General features: G+C 35.7%; 1 protein-coding gene across 1 annotated transcript; it reads right to left on the bottom strand.

Annotated features, from left to right (window-relative positions):
* Positions 1-4,060: 4,060 nt before the first annotated feature.
* LOC117100970 (adenosine receptor A2a-like) lies at positions 4,061-5,032 on the bottom strand. The gene has a single exon (XM_033240806.1). It carries the CDS (start codon positions 5,030-5,032, stop codon positions 4,061-4,063), a length of 972 nt encoding a protein of 323 aa, XP_033096697.1.
* Between the last annotated feature and the right edge of the window lie 8,395 nt (positions 5,033-13,427).

Raw genomic sequence — 13,427 nt, 5'->3', positions numbered from 1 at the left:
ATCCTAGACTTTATCTATCTAATTTATCTATCAGAACCCCGAATCCTAGACTCATGTATTTAAAGCGGCCTGTAGCATGTGTATACAGCATATATTTGTATTTTTTTCGATGGATAAATAAATGTCCGAATATAAGAATTGAATACTGTTTTCTGTACACTACATGTTTGTTTCGGTGAGTTAAGAATTAGCACCTAATTAGGCCTATTAATGAAATACAACGGTACACGAACATTCACTTGTATGTTTTATTTATATTTTGACATTAACATAGGCCTTTAACACTCAATATTATTTTTATTTAACATAAGCCAATAAACAGCTTCCACACATAAAATAACAGAGGCCTAACCAATAAAAATATATAAAATACAAAACAAGATTTATGCAACATTAAAAAAACTATACAGAAGTCTCCGCCCTGCAAGCAGACAAGGCCATACTTTAAACTGGCATCCAGGCACTCCATCGAACGTCCTGTTGTTAGCATCTCAACTGACCCACTTTTGTCAGAGCGGCGCTCAAAGCGAATTTCTGTAGACCAAGGAGGAAAGTTCTTTCCTCCATGTATAGATCAACACCGGCCACACAGTCAGTGACATTTCTCACGTGATGTTGCGTACTCTGTTGGAATGATCACATCCACACACACGAGGTACCCAATATTAATTGTACAGTAGTTGCATAGGCCTAGTTGCTGTATATAATATATATTGATGCCTACGTTTAATAATAGAGAAAATAGATGTTCTATTTTCTCTATAGTTTATTGAATGATGTTTGGCGAATACTGGCTTCCATTTGTTCCCATGTGATATGTGTGCAGGGAGCTGATAAATGTTTTTTCGTTCGTCGTCAGCTTCTTAGCTGGTGGGCTACTATTTAACGAAGATAGGTCTTTCCGACAGAGCAAACGGCAATTAGGCCTATATGCATGTGCTGCCATTATCGTCATTACCACTTAATTTAACTATTAGGACTATGCAGCCTTTAAACTTTGAACTTGGTTCATTTCAAAGTAAAACTTGTTCAGTATTTTAAATTGTACAAAAACGTTAGTTCAACCGGGGCCTGGTCTAACGACACAGACGCGTTTGTCGCCCAAAACAATAGAAACAATGGCAAACGCGTTCAACAGCACAAACCCGTTTAGACGCGTCTGCGACTAGCTTATTAATATTCATGAGGCACGATAATTAGACGATCGCTTTCCCAGACGCGTTTGTAATACATGGTTTTCCCAGACGCGTTTCTGTCGTTGGGGATAATTTGTAGATCGCGCCTTAAAGTTAATTGACATAACAAAAAAAAAATATATACACATTAGACACTGTAATCTGAATGCCAGCTGTTTATTGTTAATCTGCTAAAGAAATATACTAGTCACATCATTACATAACAGAAGACAAATATATACTGTAATCATCTAAAGTAATTTAAATTCAATCTAAACAAAGGGAGGGATGTAATATCTATTATAAAGATTATCGGTTCAGCGCCCTCTCTAGTTGCTAGGGGCTACCAATATGGCTACGGTCCATCGTGTACACTGCGAAATACAACCTTGTTTATTAAAGTCAGCTTTACACGTTATCTAGTGTTCGTCGTTGTTATTTCGTGGTCTCAAAGCAGGCTTAAACATTACAACAACCTCTAGGCGCTTAACAACAACAAAGAGAAGAAAATAGACCATAAACAAAAGTACAAATCTACCACAAATTATTTATCCAATATTTTGGGTTTCAGGTTAGTTTAATTTAATCTTCCGCCAGACACAATCCTGTTTTTTTAAGTCTAGTCTTTGATATTGGGTTTAAATGGTCGAAACTTGTGCTTAAGTAATAAACAACAATTCAATTCATAAAATAATGGCAATTAATGTCAAAAATAAAAAGAGAAAGGCAGGGCAAGGGGAACACATAAAATTAAAAGTAAAGCGTCCCATCGACCTTTCAAATTAGAGTTGATACATTGGGTCAGAGTAATGACCAAAATGTTGCTGCTACTAAAATAAAAACGCACAACATTATTTTTTTCATGACCAATCTCCCAAGACTGATGGTTTTCGGCGAATTTCCTTGTCAATCACAAAAGATATACGGCCTAATGTGTATTTTCGTGTTATTTTTTAATAAATAATAATCTATTTATTTATACACGGTTAAAACCCAAATTCAACATAGAAAATACAATATCAAAAACAGTTATATAATGTTTTTTTTTTTTTAGTTCTTGGTTAATTTATTTATAATGATAATAATAATAATAACAATTAAAAATAATAAAATTAAATATAAATTTAACAATAAAAATTAATAGATATATACATATTAACATACAACACTTTTTAAATACTTATGGCAGATAAAATACGAATGACATTAAAAGAAGGCACGTGATTAATTCTCATAAACCATATTAAAAACAATAAGATTAATAATTCAAAATGGTAATTTCACACACTTTTTAAAGATGGATATACAAATTTTTTACAAATAATATTATAAACACAACCAACAACTTAGAAAAGTTTCAAAATTATAAATCATTAAAGTTTCTTTTAAAGTCGCGAAGACATTTTGAATTTTTTTAGTTTTTTGCATCAAAAGAATTCCACAGTGCAGCACCTCTGTAGCTAAAACTTGTTTGTTTATATTTAGTTCTTTGAACACCAATATCAATATTATTTTGTGACCTCATATTATATTCGTATTCTTTTTTGAGAAAACGTCTTGACAAATAAGATTCCGTTTGATTACTTAAAATTATTAAACTGCTTCTTCACATTTTAATATTAAATCAAAATCTCTCCAACCAAGTGTTTATAGTGCTTATTATCTCGACTCATACTTAGTTGCACCTGTAATTATTTTTGCTGCTCTGTTTTGCAACACTTGGCGTTTTTGCCTAAGAGATGCAATGCATTGGCCACATATAAATGGTGGAAGTGAGGTGCAATGATTGACTTATATAATATACATATCACGTGGAATTTGATCATGAGATCTTCTGAGATAATATAAACCAGTTTGAATTTTGTTTTTTACTCTATGGACATGTTCGTCCCATGAAAGATTAGCATCAATCTTAACACCTAAGTGTTTGCATGAAACAAATCTTTTAATTGGTTTACCCATTATATGAAAGCATACATCTTTTGAAATTTGATTGAGCTTTTGAGTCGATCATGCACTCTGGTTTTGTGATATTTAAGCTTAATTTGTTTTGGGCTAGCCAATCATCAACTTTAAAGAAATAGGCATTTACAATTGCAGTAAAATTATGTATAAATTTGGATGCAAAGTGAAATTTTGTATCGTCAGCGTACTTGCTAATTTTAACATTAAGCCTATCTACACACTTTGTTAAATCATTTATGTATAAAATAAAAAGCATGGGTCCTAGGATTGATCCTTGTGGGACGTGTTTTCTTCCATGTCAGACGAAATGCCGTTTATAGACGTTATATGGTTTCGCTTACTTAAATGTAGGAGCGTGTGGCGCAGTGTGTAAGGTGTTGGACTTCTGATCGTGAGATCGGGAGTTACAGATCGACGATCGCCGCACTGCTTGCGTCCTTGGGCAAGATACTTTACTTACGTTTGCCTCTCTTCACCCAGGAGTATACATGGGGGAGGGGTATGCTTTTAACCTCCTCGTGGGTGAACCAGCTGCTACGACTGTCCTAGTCAATTAATAACAGCAACTTGATTAGATGAAGCTTACTTAAATAACTTTCAAACCATTTAATTACCTTAATAAGAAATCCAAAACTATGTAGATTATTAATTAAAATATCAGTATTTACAGTGTCAAACTGAATGAATTTTCGCAGTGGCGGATCCAGCAGTTCCCCCCCCCNNNNACCCATGAGTTCAGAGGCTATCCAGCATTAAGGTCAAAGAATAGCTCGATTATTTGCCACTTATTTACACCAACCATGGTGGGGATGAGGTGGGCATGGCGGCGAGAACTTCATATTGTGCCCCCCCTCCCACCTGTCAGAAATTCTCTGGATCCACCCCTTTTTCGTGACTGTCGTTTGCAGGATGCCTCTGCGTCATTTCGCTTTTATTTCCGATACGGATGAAACCTTGCAAATGATGAAGTGAAAGGTTTCTTTTAATTCTTTTCTCATTTCTTTACTTCTTCCTGCATAAATAAATGGATTCATCATCGAGTTAGCGACGGCGAGAAAATCTGCTAACCACAAGTACCAGACCAGCCAGGTAGAACCATTATCAATGAGTTTGCGAATAATGCTTTTAAGAGCACTTGGTGATATACACAGAGTGTAAACCAAAAGTACTATGGCTGTTGTCTTGGCCATTTTCATTTCTCGTTTAGTAGCTCTCTTCTCGTGGCGTGAGGCAGTTGTCTTTGCTTTCTTTGACGCAAAGAAAATATAGGTATACATTATAAACATGATAGGAATTGAAAGACCAACAACCGCTACTTTAAAGAAAAAGTCCACAGGATTCCCGTACATATCAAAAGTGGCAGATCTCCCGCAATCATATTCATACGTCACGTTAAGTGGTGGCACGATAAGGCTTGCGACAGCAGCCACTGCAAACGGACTTCCTGCTAAAAAAAACCCAAACAAATCAACACATACAGAAATTCGAAATGCTTTTTCAACTGAATCCCATACATGGTATCGAAGAGGATATTTAATCGCAAGGAATCGCTCAATAGTTATCACGATCAGATTCAGCACGGACATAGAAACAAATATTGTGGCAGGCATATAATACCATATTGCACAGTTCTCCATATAAAGGAACTGTCTACGAAGAAAGCCTGCAACCATACAGAGGGGAACTCCAATCAAGCCAGTTAAGAAATCAACAATTGCTAAGGATGCAATGAAGATACTGCTCAGAGTTTTTTTACGTTTCCTATACACACTGAGTATAACAATGAAGTTTCCAAGTATTGTCATCAACATAAGAGGCAAGTGTGTGGCGATCACATAAATAAATAGCCCTACAGAAACGTTTTGCTGTACCGCCAAATCAATTGCTGCCATTGTGAAAATTCAAAGAAGAAAGAAGATTGTAGCAAAAGTAAGTCTGGTGTTTACAATTACAGGACCCACTTCCATAGGCGTTCGTAAATAAATGTATGAAGTCATTCGTAACGAATTCATGTGTATTCATGTGGTCGATTGTTCCGGAAGTTACGTATTTATGGGATAGAAAGAAATCGGTTAAAAAGGTTACACTAACCTTTGCCACCTGGCCCGTTACCACATAACAGTGGCATAATGACGAGCCACAGAGGATCGTCGGCGAGAATTTCAGGACCGGATCCAGACATTTGCACCTTTCACCATGGCGAAGGTCAGGGTTAGAGATGAAATATTGTCAAAAATATTAAGTGAGGATGTGTGCGTTGATTCTTATAACTAATTAAAAGGTAGATACACTTTCTGTTACATTATGTTATTTCAAAATCACACTTAAGCAAAAACCCATTATTGTAACTCATTTCCCAAAGGCAAAGCGCCCTTTCTGTTATGGGGCACATGCAGTACACAAATACATTCGAGTATGGTAACGGTGGGGAATTGTGGACCCTTAAGCATAGGCCTATTTGCATAAATTAAAAGAAATGTGGAGTGAGTTGTACACAAAGTTTTTCCTTTATCAACATCTATTATTGGTCTTCAGTTACATGCATAATTCAAGGTTATCAGATTATTATTTAGTTTCAAAGCAGTGCTTTCAACAGAATGACATCCCCCTCCCACGACCATGCTCATCGGATCCGCCACTGGCGCCGACGATGGTAAGACATCGAATCATATAAGCGTCCCTCGTTAATCTTTCATTCCTCATCAGTGTCCAATTTTACATGCCAACGCTCTATATTCACAAAATAGATTAAAACATCCCAGGAATACAGAGAGCATTTTATTACACATTAAATAACATAACCTAAAAACTAAATTTTCCTCCTTACTAACTCCTAACATTCCTAACAAACTTTAACGAAATAACAAAATACGTAATTTTTGTATATTTTTGTTATTTTTCAAATCTCAATACAAACAACTTTTATTTTTACAGTGGGAAGCGGAAATGTAAACCTGGATCCCCTTAGCTACGGCCCTGGCAACATTCTTAAACAATACTGGAAAATTGAGAAGATATCAAATTATTAAGCATTTAATAGTGTATTAATTCAATATTTGGGCTGTAGAATGTACCGGTAACGTTTTAATGGCCTGAATATCCAGTGGGTGGGTTGGTGCCATCAATTCGTCCGTACCCCCACCAAATTTGAAAAAATCCACATTTTCATTGTGAGTCGAGAGTGTTCTAATTATAAAATCAGTGATTTTCTGTGAAGTAAAAACAAATCTTTATTTTTTTTTACTTTTAACCACTGATCTATTCTGCCGTAATTCAGAAAAACACATTTTATCCATCCGCACAAGCAACACAAATTGGAAGAGAGCAATATATCCACAAAGCATTGAAAAGTTGGAAATCGTTGGTGCGTGCATAAAACGTAATTTCTTGTAATTTTGGATATAACTTAAAGTGTATAATGATATTGATATACAATCAAAATTCCCCGTAACTATCTCAGTTGAACATTAATTTAAAAGAATTGGCAATTGGGGTTGGCAATAGTGTTTCTTTCTTCTGAACGTAATTGGCTGAATTGATTTCTTTTTATCACACATTAGACTACTACCCATCTCATCCAAGACATTAAGCGCTTCATTCGTAATTTGCACATTAATTCATTTATTTATCATATAACATTTACATTTATGATAAAATTAATATTTTCAATGCCCAATAATATTATGGGCTTGTTTTCATTGTCCGCTATACTCCTATATTATTTCTTGAACGTTTAAATCGAACAATGTTTTATTAACATTGTGCTACAATTTTATGTAGTCATTTAAGTTTCAATAATATGTTGACACAATGCAGTAAAAAATCCGAAACACCAAATGGTTGAAAGTGGCACGTTACACATTTTCACATCTAGGCTAGTGTGTATGTACAATATGTAGGGATTTATTTTACTCGAACTCGATTTGTTTAAAATAGTCTCAAAGTATCATTTCCGGCCATCTGGGGGTACCATAATTATAATTTTTCTTACCTCAGCCCCAACTACTGAGTATTCAGTACATTTCCATAGAGTAAAATTACACCAACTTGATTCTCCTGACGCAAATCTATTTATTGTCTATTCCATCACGACAATAACAATTACTATCAACATTGCAGTACCGGCTGCTTAATTGGACTCGAATTCAACCCTGGCCATCAGGCGCAAGCTCGGAGGTGATGCCAGGCTATTGATCTGGAGATCGTGGGTTCGAGTTAGGGAAAAATTACACCTATACATTATTTCAACCACTTTTAAAATGTATTGTATGGGAGATAGAACGGCCCACTGACTAAGATTAAACACTGCCGGCGCATGCACAGCGAATTTATCAAGCTCATCAGTTCGTAAATCGGATGACAGCAGCCAAACCATACAAGTTGAAGACAATAGCCAACATTGTATAAGCTGGACTCTAAATGTTTATCTTTAACACTTAAGACTTTCTGTATATATAATTGTTTACGAAAGATGCGATTCATTCACAACCAAAACTTGGGTCGCGACCAATGAATTGAGGACCGCCGGCAGCTCTAGAGGATCAGATCGCAGGGCGCAGGCCCTTTCAACTAGTAATAAACTATGCCGCCGGGCACCACCCGGGTATTCTGAGTCTAGGTTCCGGGACCAAATATACATGGAAAGTTTGAGTAAACTTTAAATTCTTTAATACGATGAGAAACTAACCCCACCCGACACCATTCCGGTATTTCTGACTCAAAATTTCAGGGGCCAGTATATAAAAGGACTGTAGACTTGACTACAACTCTTAACTACTACAGTAGTAGTAGTAATACCAGTAGTGGTAGTGGTAGTAGTAGTAGTGGTAGTGGCAGTGGTAGTGGTAATGGTAGTAGTAGTTGTAGTGGTCGTGGTAGCGGTAGTAGTAGTAGTAGTAGTATTAGTAGCAGCAGTAGCAGTAGCAGTAGTAGTAGTAATAATAATAATAATAATAATAATAATAATAATAATAATAATAATAATAATAATAATAATAATAATAATATATTGTTATAGTGCTTCACGTTGTCACAACCTCTAGGCGCTTAACAACAACAAAGAGAAGAAAATAGACCATAAACAAAAGTACAAATCTACCACAAATTATTTATTCAATATTTTGGGTTTTAGGTTAGTTTACTTTAATCTTCCGCCAGACACAATCCTGGTATTTCTGAGTCTAGTGTTCGATATTGGGATTTAAATGGTCGAAACTTGTGCTTAAGTAATAAACAACAATTGAATTCATAAAATAATGGCAATCAATGTCAAAAATAAAAAGAGAAAGGCAGGGCAAGGGGAACACGTAAAATAAAAAGTAAAACGCCCCATCGACCTTTCAATTTAGAGTTATTGATACATTGGGTCAGAGTAATGACCAAAACGTTGCTGCTACTAAAAAAAAAAAAAAAAAAAAAAACGCACAACATTTTTTTTTTCATGAACAATCTCCCAAGACTAATGGTTTTCGGCGAATTTTCTTGTCAATCACAAAAGATATATGGCCTAATGTGTATTTTCGTGTTATTTTTTAATAAATAATAATCTATTTATTTATACACGGTTAAAACCCAAATTCAACATAGAAAATACAATATCAAAAAGAATTATTATAACTATAATGTGGTTTTTTGAGCCCATGGTTAATTTATTAATAATGATATTAATAATAACAATTAAAAATAATAAAATTAAATATAAATTTAACAATAAAAATTAATAGATATATACATATAAACATACAAAACTTTTAATACTTATGACAGATAAAATACGAATGACATTAAAAGAAGACACGTGATTAATTCTAATAAACAATATTAAAAACAATAAAATTCATAATTCAAAATTGTAATTTCACACATGGATGCATATACACATTCCTTACAAATAATGTTATAAACACAACCAATAACTTTTTTGTGACCTCATATTATATTCTTATTCTTTTTTTAGAAAACGTCTTGACAGACAAGATGGCGTAAAATTACTTTAAAATGTGTACATAGTATTATAACTTTATTACATTTTAATATTGCATCAAAATCTCTCCAACCAAGTGTTTAAAGTACTTATAAACTCTGCTCATACGTAGTTGCACCTCTAATTATTTTTCTTGCTCTGTTTTGCAACACTTTTTTTGTTTTTGCCTGAGAGGTGCATTGCATTGGCCTCATTTAATATTACAATAGTCGAACTGACGTACAATGATTGACTTATATAATATACATATCACATAGAATTCGATCCTGAAATTTTCGGAGATAATATACACCAATTTCAGTTTTGTTTTTTTACTCTATGGACATGGAAGATTAGCATCAATCATAACAGCTCAGTGTTTGTATGAAATCATTGACTTTATAGAGATAGGCATTTACTATTGCGGTAAAATTATGTATAAATTTGGATTCAAAGGGAAATTCTGTATCGTCAGCGTACTTCTAATTTTAATCTATCTACACACTTTGTTAAATCATTTATGTATAAAATAAAAAATATGGGTACTAGGATTTATCCTTGTGGGACGTGCTTTCTTTCATTTCATGTCAGACGGAATGCTGTTCATAGACGTTATATGGTTTCGCTTACTTAAATGTAGGAGCATGTGGCGCAGTGTGTAAGGTTGGACTTCCGATCGTGATATCGGAAGTTCGAGACCGACGCTCGTCGCACTGCTTGCGTCCTTGGTCAAAATACTTTACTTACGTTTGCATCTCTTTACCCAGGAGTATAAATGGGGGAAGGGCTATGCTTTTAACTTGCTCGTTGGTGACCCTGCTACGACTACCCAGTCAATTAATAACAGCAACTTGATTAAAAGAAGCTTACTTAAATAACTTTCAAACCATTTAATTACCTTAATAAGAAATCAAAACTATGTAGCTTATTAATTAAAATTTAATTAATATGCTACATAGTTTTGAACCTGCTATGACTAAATTATCGAAAAAAGGCGTTTGACTAGGTTTTGATCTAGCATTGGCGGATCCAGCAGTTCCCCCCACCCCCTCCACCCGTCACTCAAGCCAAAAAATAAAAAGAGTGAGAAAACTTTCAGTCTAAAGAGGAAAAAGGAAAAAAAAACAGTGTACCCAAGAGTTCAGTGGCTATCCAGCAATGAGGTGAAAGGAGAGCTCGATTATTTACCACTAAATTTACACCAACCATGGTGGGACTGAGGTAGGAGTAGCGGCGAGAACTTCATATTGTGCCACCCCCCCACCGTCCGTCAGAAATTCTCTGTATCCGCCCTTGTTTCCAAACTGTCGTCTTCAGGCTCAGTGTCATTTCGCTTTTATTTCAAACGATGAAGTGAAAGGTTTCTTTTAATTCTTTTCTCATTTTTTTACTTCTTCCTGCATAAACTAACGGATTCATCATCGAGTTAGCGACATCGAGAAAATTTGCTAACAACAAGTGCCATCAAAACCAGGTAGAACAATTATCAATGAAATTGTAATAATGATTTTAAGAGCACTTGGTGCAATGCACAAAGTAAACCAGAAGTACTATGGCTGTTGTCTTGGTCATTTTCATTTCTCGTTTCCTNNNNGCTAAGGATGCAATGAAGATAAGATGTGTATAAGAGACAGCATGATAGGAATTGAAAGGCCGACAGCCGCTACTTTAACGAAAACATTCCTATTGAAAGTGAAATATTTACAATATTCACTAAAATGTTTACTGTGGCTTGCCGTCAGGAATTCTCTGGATCCGCCCCTGTTTCCAAACTGTCGTCTTCAGGTAGCCTCAACGTATTTCGTTTTTATTTCCGATCCGATCCGGATAAATTTGCAAATGATGAAGTGAAAGGTTTCTTTTAATTATTTTCTCATTTGTTTACTTCTTCCTGCCTAAACTAACGGATTCATCATCGAGTTAGCGACATCGAGAAAATCTGCTAACCACAAGTGTCTTACCAACCAAGTAGAGCCATTATCAATGAAATTGTAAATAATGATTTTAAGAGCACTTGGTGCAATGCACAAACTGTAAACCAGAAGTACTATGGCTGTTGCCTTGGTCGTTTTCATTTCTCGTTTACTAACTTTCTTCTCCTGGCGTGAGGCCGTCTTCTTTGCTTTTTTAAATTAAAAAAAAATATAGACATACAGTATAAACATGATAGGAATTGAAAGGCTGACAGCCGCTACTTCAACGAAAACATTCCTATTGAAAGTGAAATATTTACAACATTCACTAAAATGTTTACATTGGCTTGCCGATTATGTTCTAATGAATTATGCTACTAAATTTGCTGAGTTTCGGCCAATTTACTTGGCAAAAACTTAATTCGTCTATTATAAGTTCGTGAAGTTATCTAATTTCTCCCTAAAATCTGCACTAAAACTCTCACCAGTGTTTGCCGACGACAACGTACTTTACTTGTAAAGCAAGTTGCCAAGTTAGCTGGTAACGATGTCACTGAATGAATTTTCGAAGTGGCAGACCTAGCAGAGAGCCATGAGTGTCCGTGCCCCACCTCCCCCCTCCCCGTCAGTCAAGCCAAAAACTAAAAAAGAGTGAGAAACCTTTCAGTTAAAAGAGGAAAAAGGGGAAAAAAAGTGTACCCAAGAGTTCAGTGGCTATCCAGCAGTGGGGTGAAAGGAGAGCTCGATTATTTATCACTTATTTACACCAACAATGGTGGGACTGAGGTGAGCGTGGCGGCGAGAACTTCATATGAGTCCCCCACCCCAGTCAGAAATACCCTGGATCCGCCCTTGTTTTCTGACTGTCGTCTGTAGGATGCCTCATTTCGCTTTTATTTCCGATCCGGTTGAAACCTTGCAAATGATGAAGTTAAAGGTTTCTTTTAATTCTTTTCTCATTACTTTACTTCTTCCTGCATAAATTAACGGATTCATCATCGAGTTAGCGACGGCGAGAAAATCTGCTAACCACAAGTACCACACCAGCCAGGTAGAACCATTATCAATGGGTTTGCGAATAATGAGTTTAAGGGCAATTGGTGCAATACACAGAGTGTAAACCAAAAGTACTATGGCTGTTGTCTTGGTCATTTTCATTTCTCGTTTCCTAACTTTCTTCTCGTGGCGTAAAGCAGTCGTCTTTGCTTTGTTTGACGCAAAGAAAATATAGGCATACAGTATAAACATGATAGGAATTGAAAGTCCGACAACCGCTACTAACGAAAAGTTCCACAGGGTTTCCGTACATGTCAAAAGTGGAAGATCTCCCGCAATCATATTCATACGTCACGTTAAGTGGTGGCACGATAAGGCTTGCGACAGCACCTACTGCAAATGGACTTCCTGCTATGACAAATGCCAACAAATCAACACATACACAAATTCGAAATGCTTTTTCAACTGACACCCATAATTGGTATTGAAGAGGATATTTAATCGCAAGGAATCGCTCAATAGTTATCACAATCAGATTCAGCACGGACATACAAACAAATATTGTGGCGGGCATATAATACCATACTGCACAGTTCTCCATATAAAGGAACTGTCTACGAAGAAAGCCTGCAACCATACAGAGGGGAACTCTAATCAAGCCAGTTAAGAAATCAACAATTGCTAAGGATGCAATGAAGATACTGCTTGGAGTTTTTTTACGTTTCCTATACACACTGAGTATAACAATGAAGTTTCCAAGTATTGTCATCAACATAAGAGGCAAGTGTGTGGCGATCACATAAATAAATAGCCCTACAGAAACGTTTTGCTGTACCGCCAAATCAATTGTTGCCATTGTGAAAATTCAAAGAAGAAGAAAGATTGTAGCAAAAGTATGTCTGGTGTTTACAATTACAGGATCCACTTCCATAGGCGTTCGTAAATAAATGTATGAAGTCATTCGTAACGAATTCATACGTATTAATCTGTTTGATTGTTCAGGAAGTTACGTCCTTATTGGATAGAATTCAAAACAAATCGGTTGAAAAGGTTAGGTGTTCCACTTCACCGTCGCCACCTGGCCCGTTACCACCTGACAGTGGCATAACGACGAGTTATGGGGGCTCAGGGGCGAGAAAATGTCAAAACCGGTTCACACCTTTCACCATGGCGAAAGTCAGGGTGAGAGATAAAATATTGTCAAAAATCTTAAGTGAGGATGTGTGCATTGATTCTTATAAATGATTGAAATGCACATATAGCTTTTGTTATATTTTGTTATTTCAAAATCACACTTAATCAAAAACCCATTATTTTAACTCTATTACTTTTATATTAGTTATTTTTGTATTTTAACGAATGTTATGGACAAAAAAATGGTCTTTATTGGAGTGGGTAGCCTAGAGTAAGACCTAG

The sequence above is a fragment of the Anneissia japonica genome, unplaced genomic scaffold (genome assembly GCF_011630105.1).
Source record: "Anneissia japonica isolate Jap-2015-1 unplaced genomic scaffold, ASM1163010v1 scaffold9642_len28375_cov114, whole genome shotgun sequence".
In the NCBI taxonomy this organism is placed as follows: domain Eukaryota; kingdom Metazoa; phylum Echinodermata; class Crinoidea; order Comatulida; family Comatulidae; genus Anneissia; species Anneissia japonica.
This window is presented reverse-complemented; position numbering and strand designations above follow the sequence as displayed.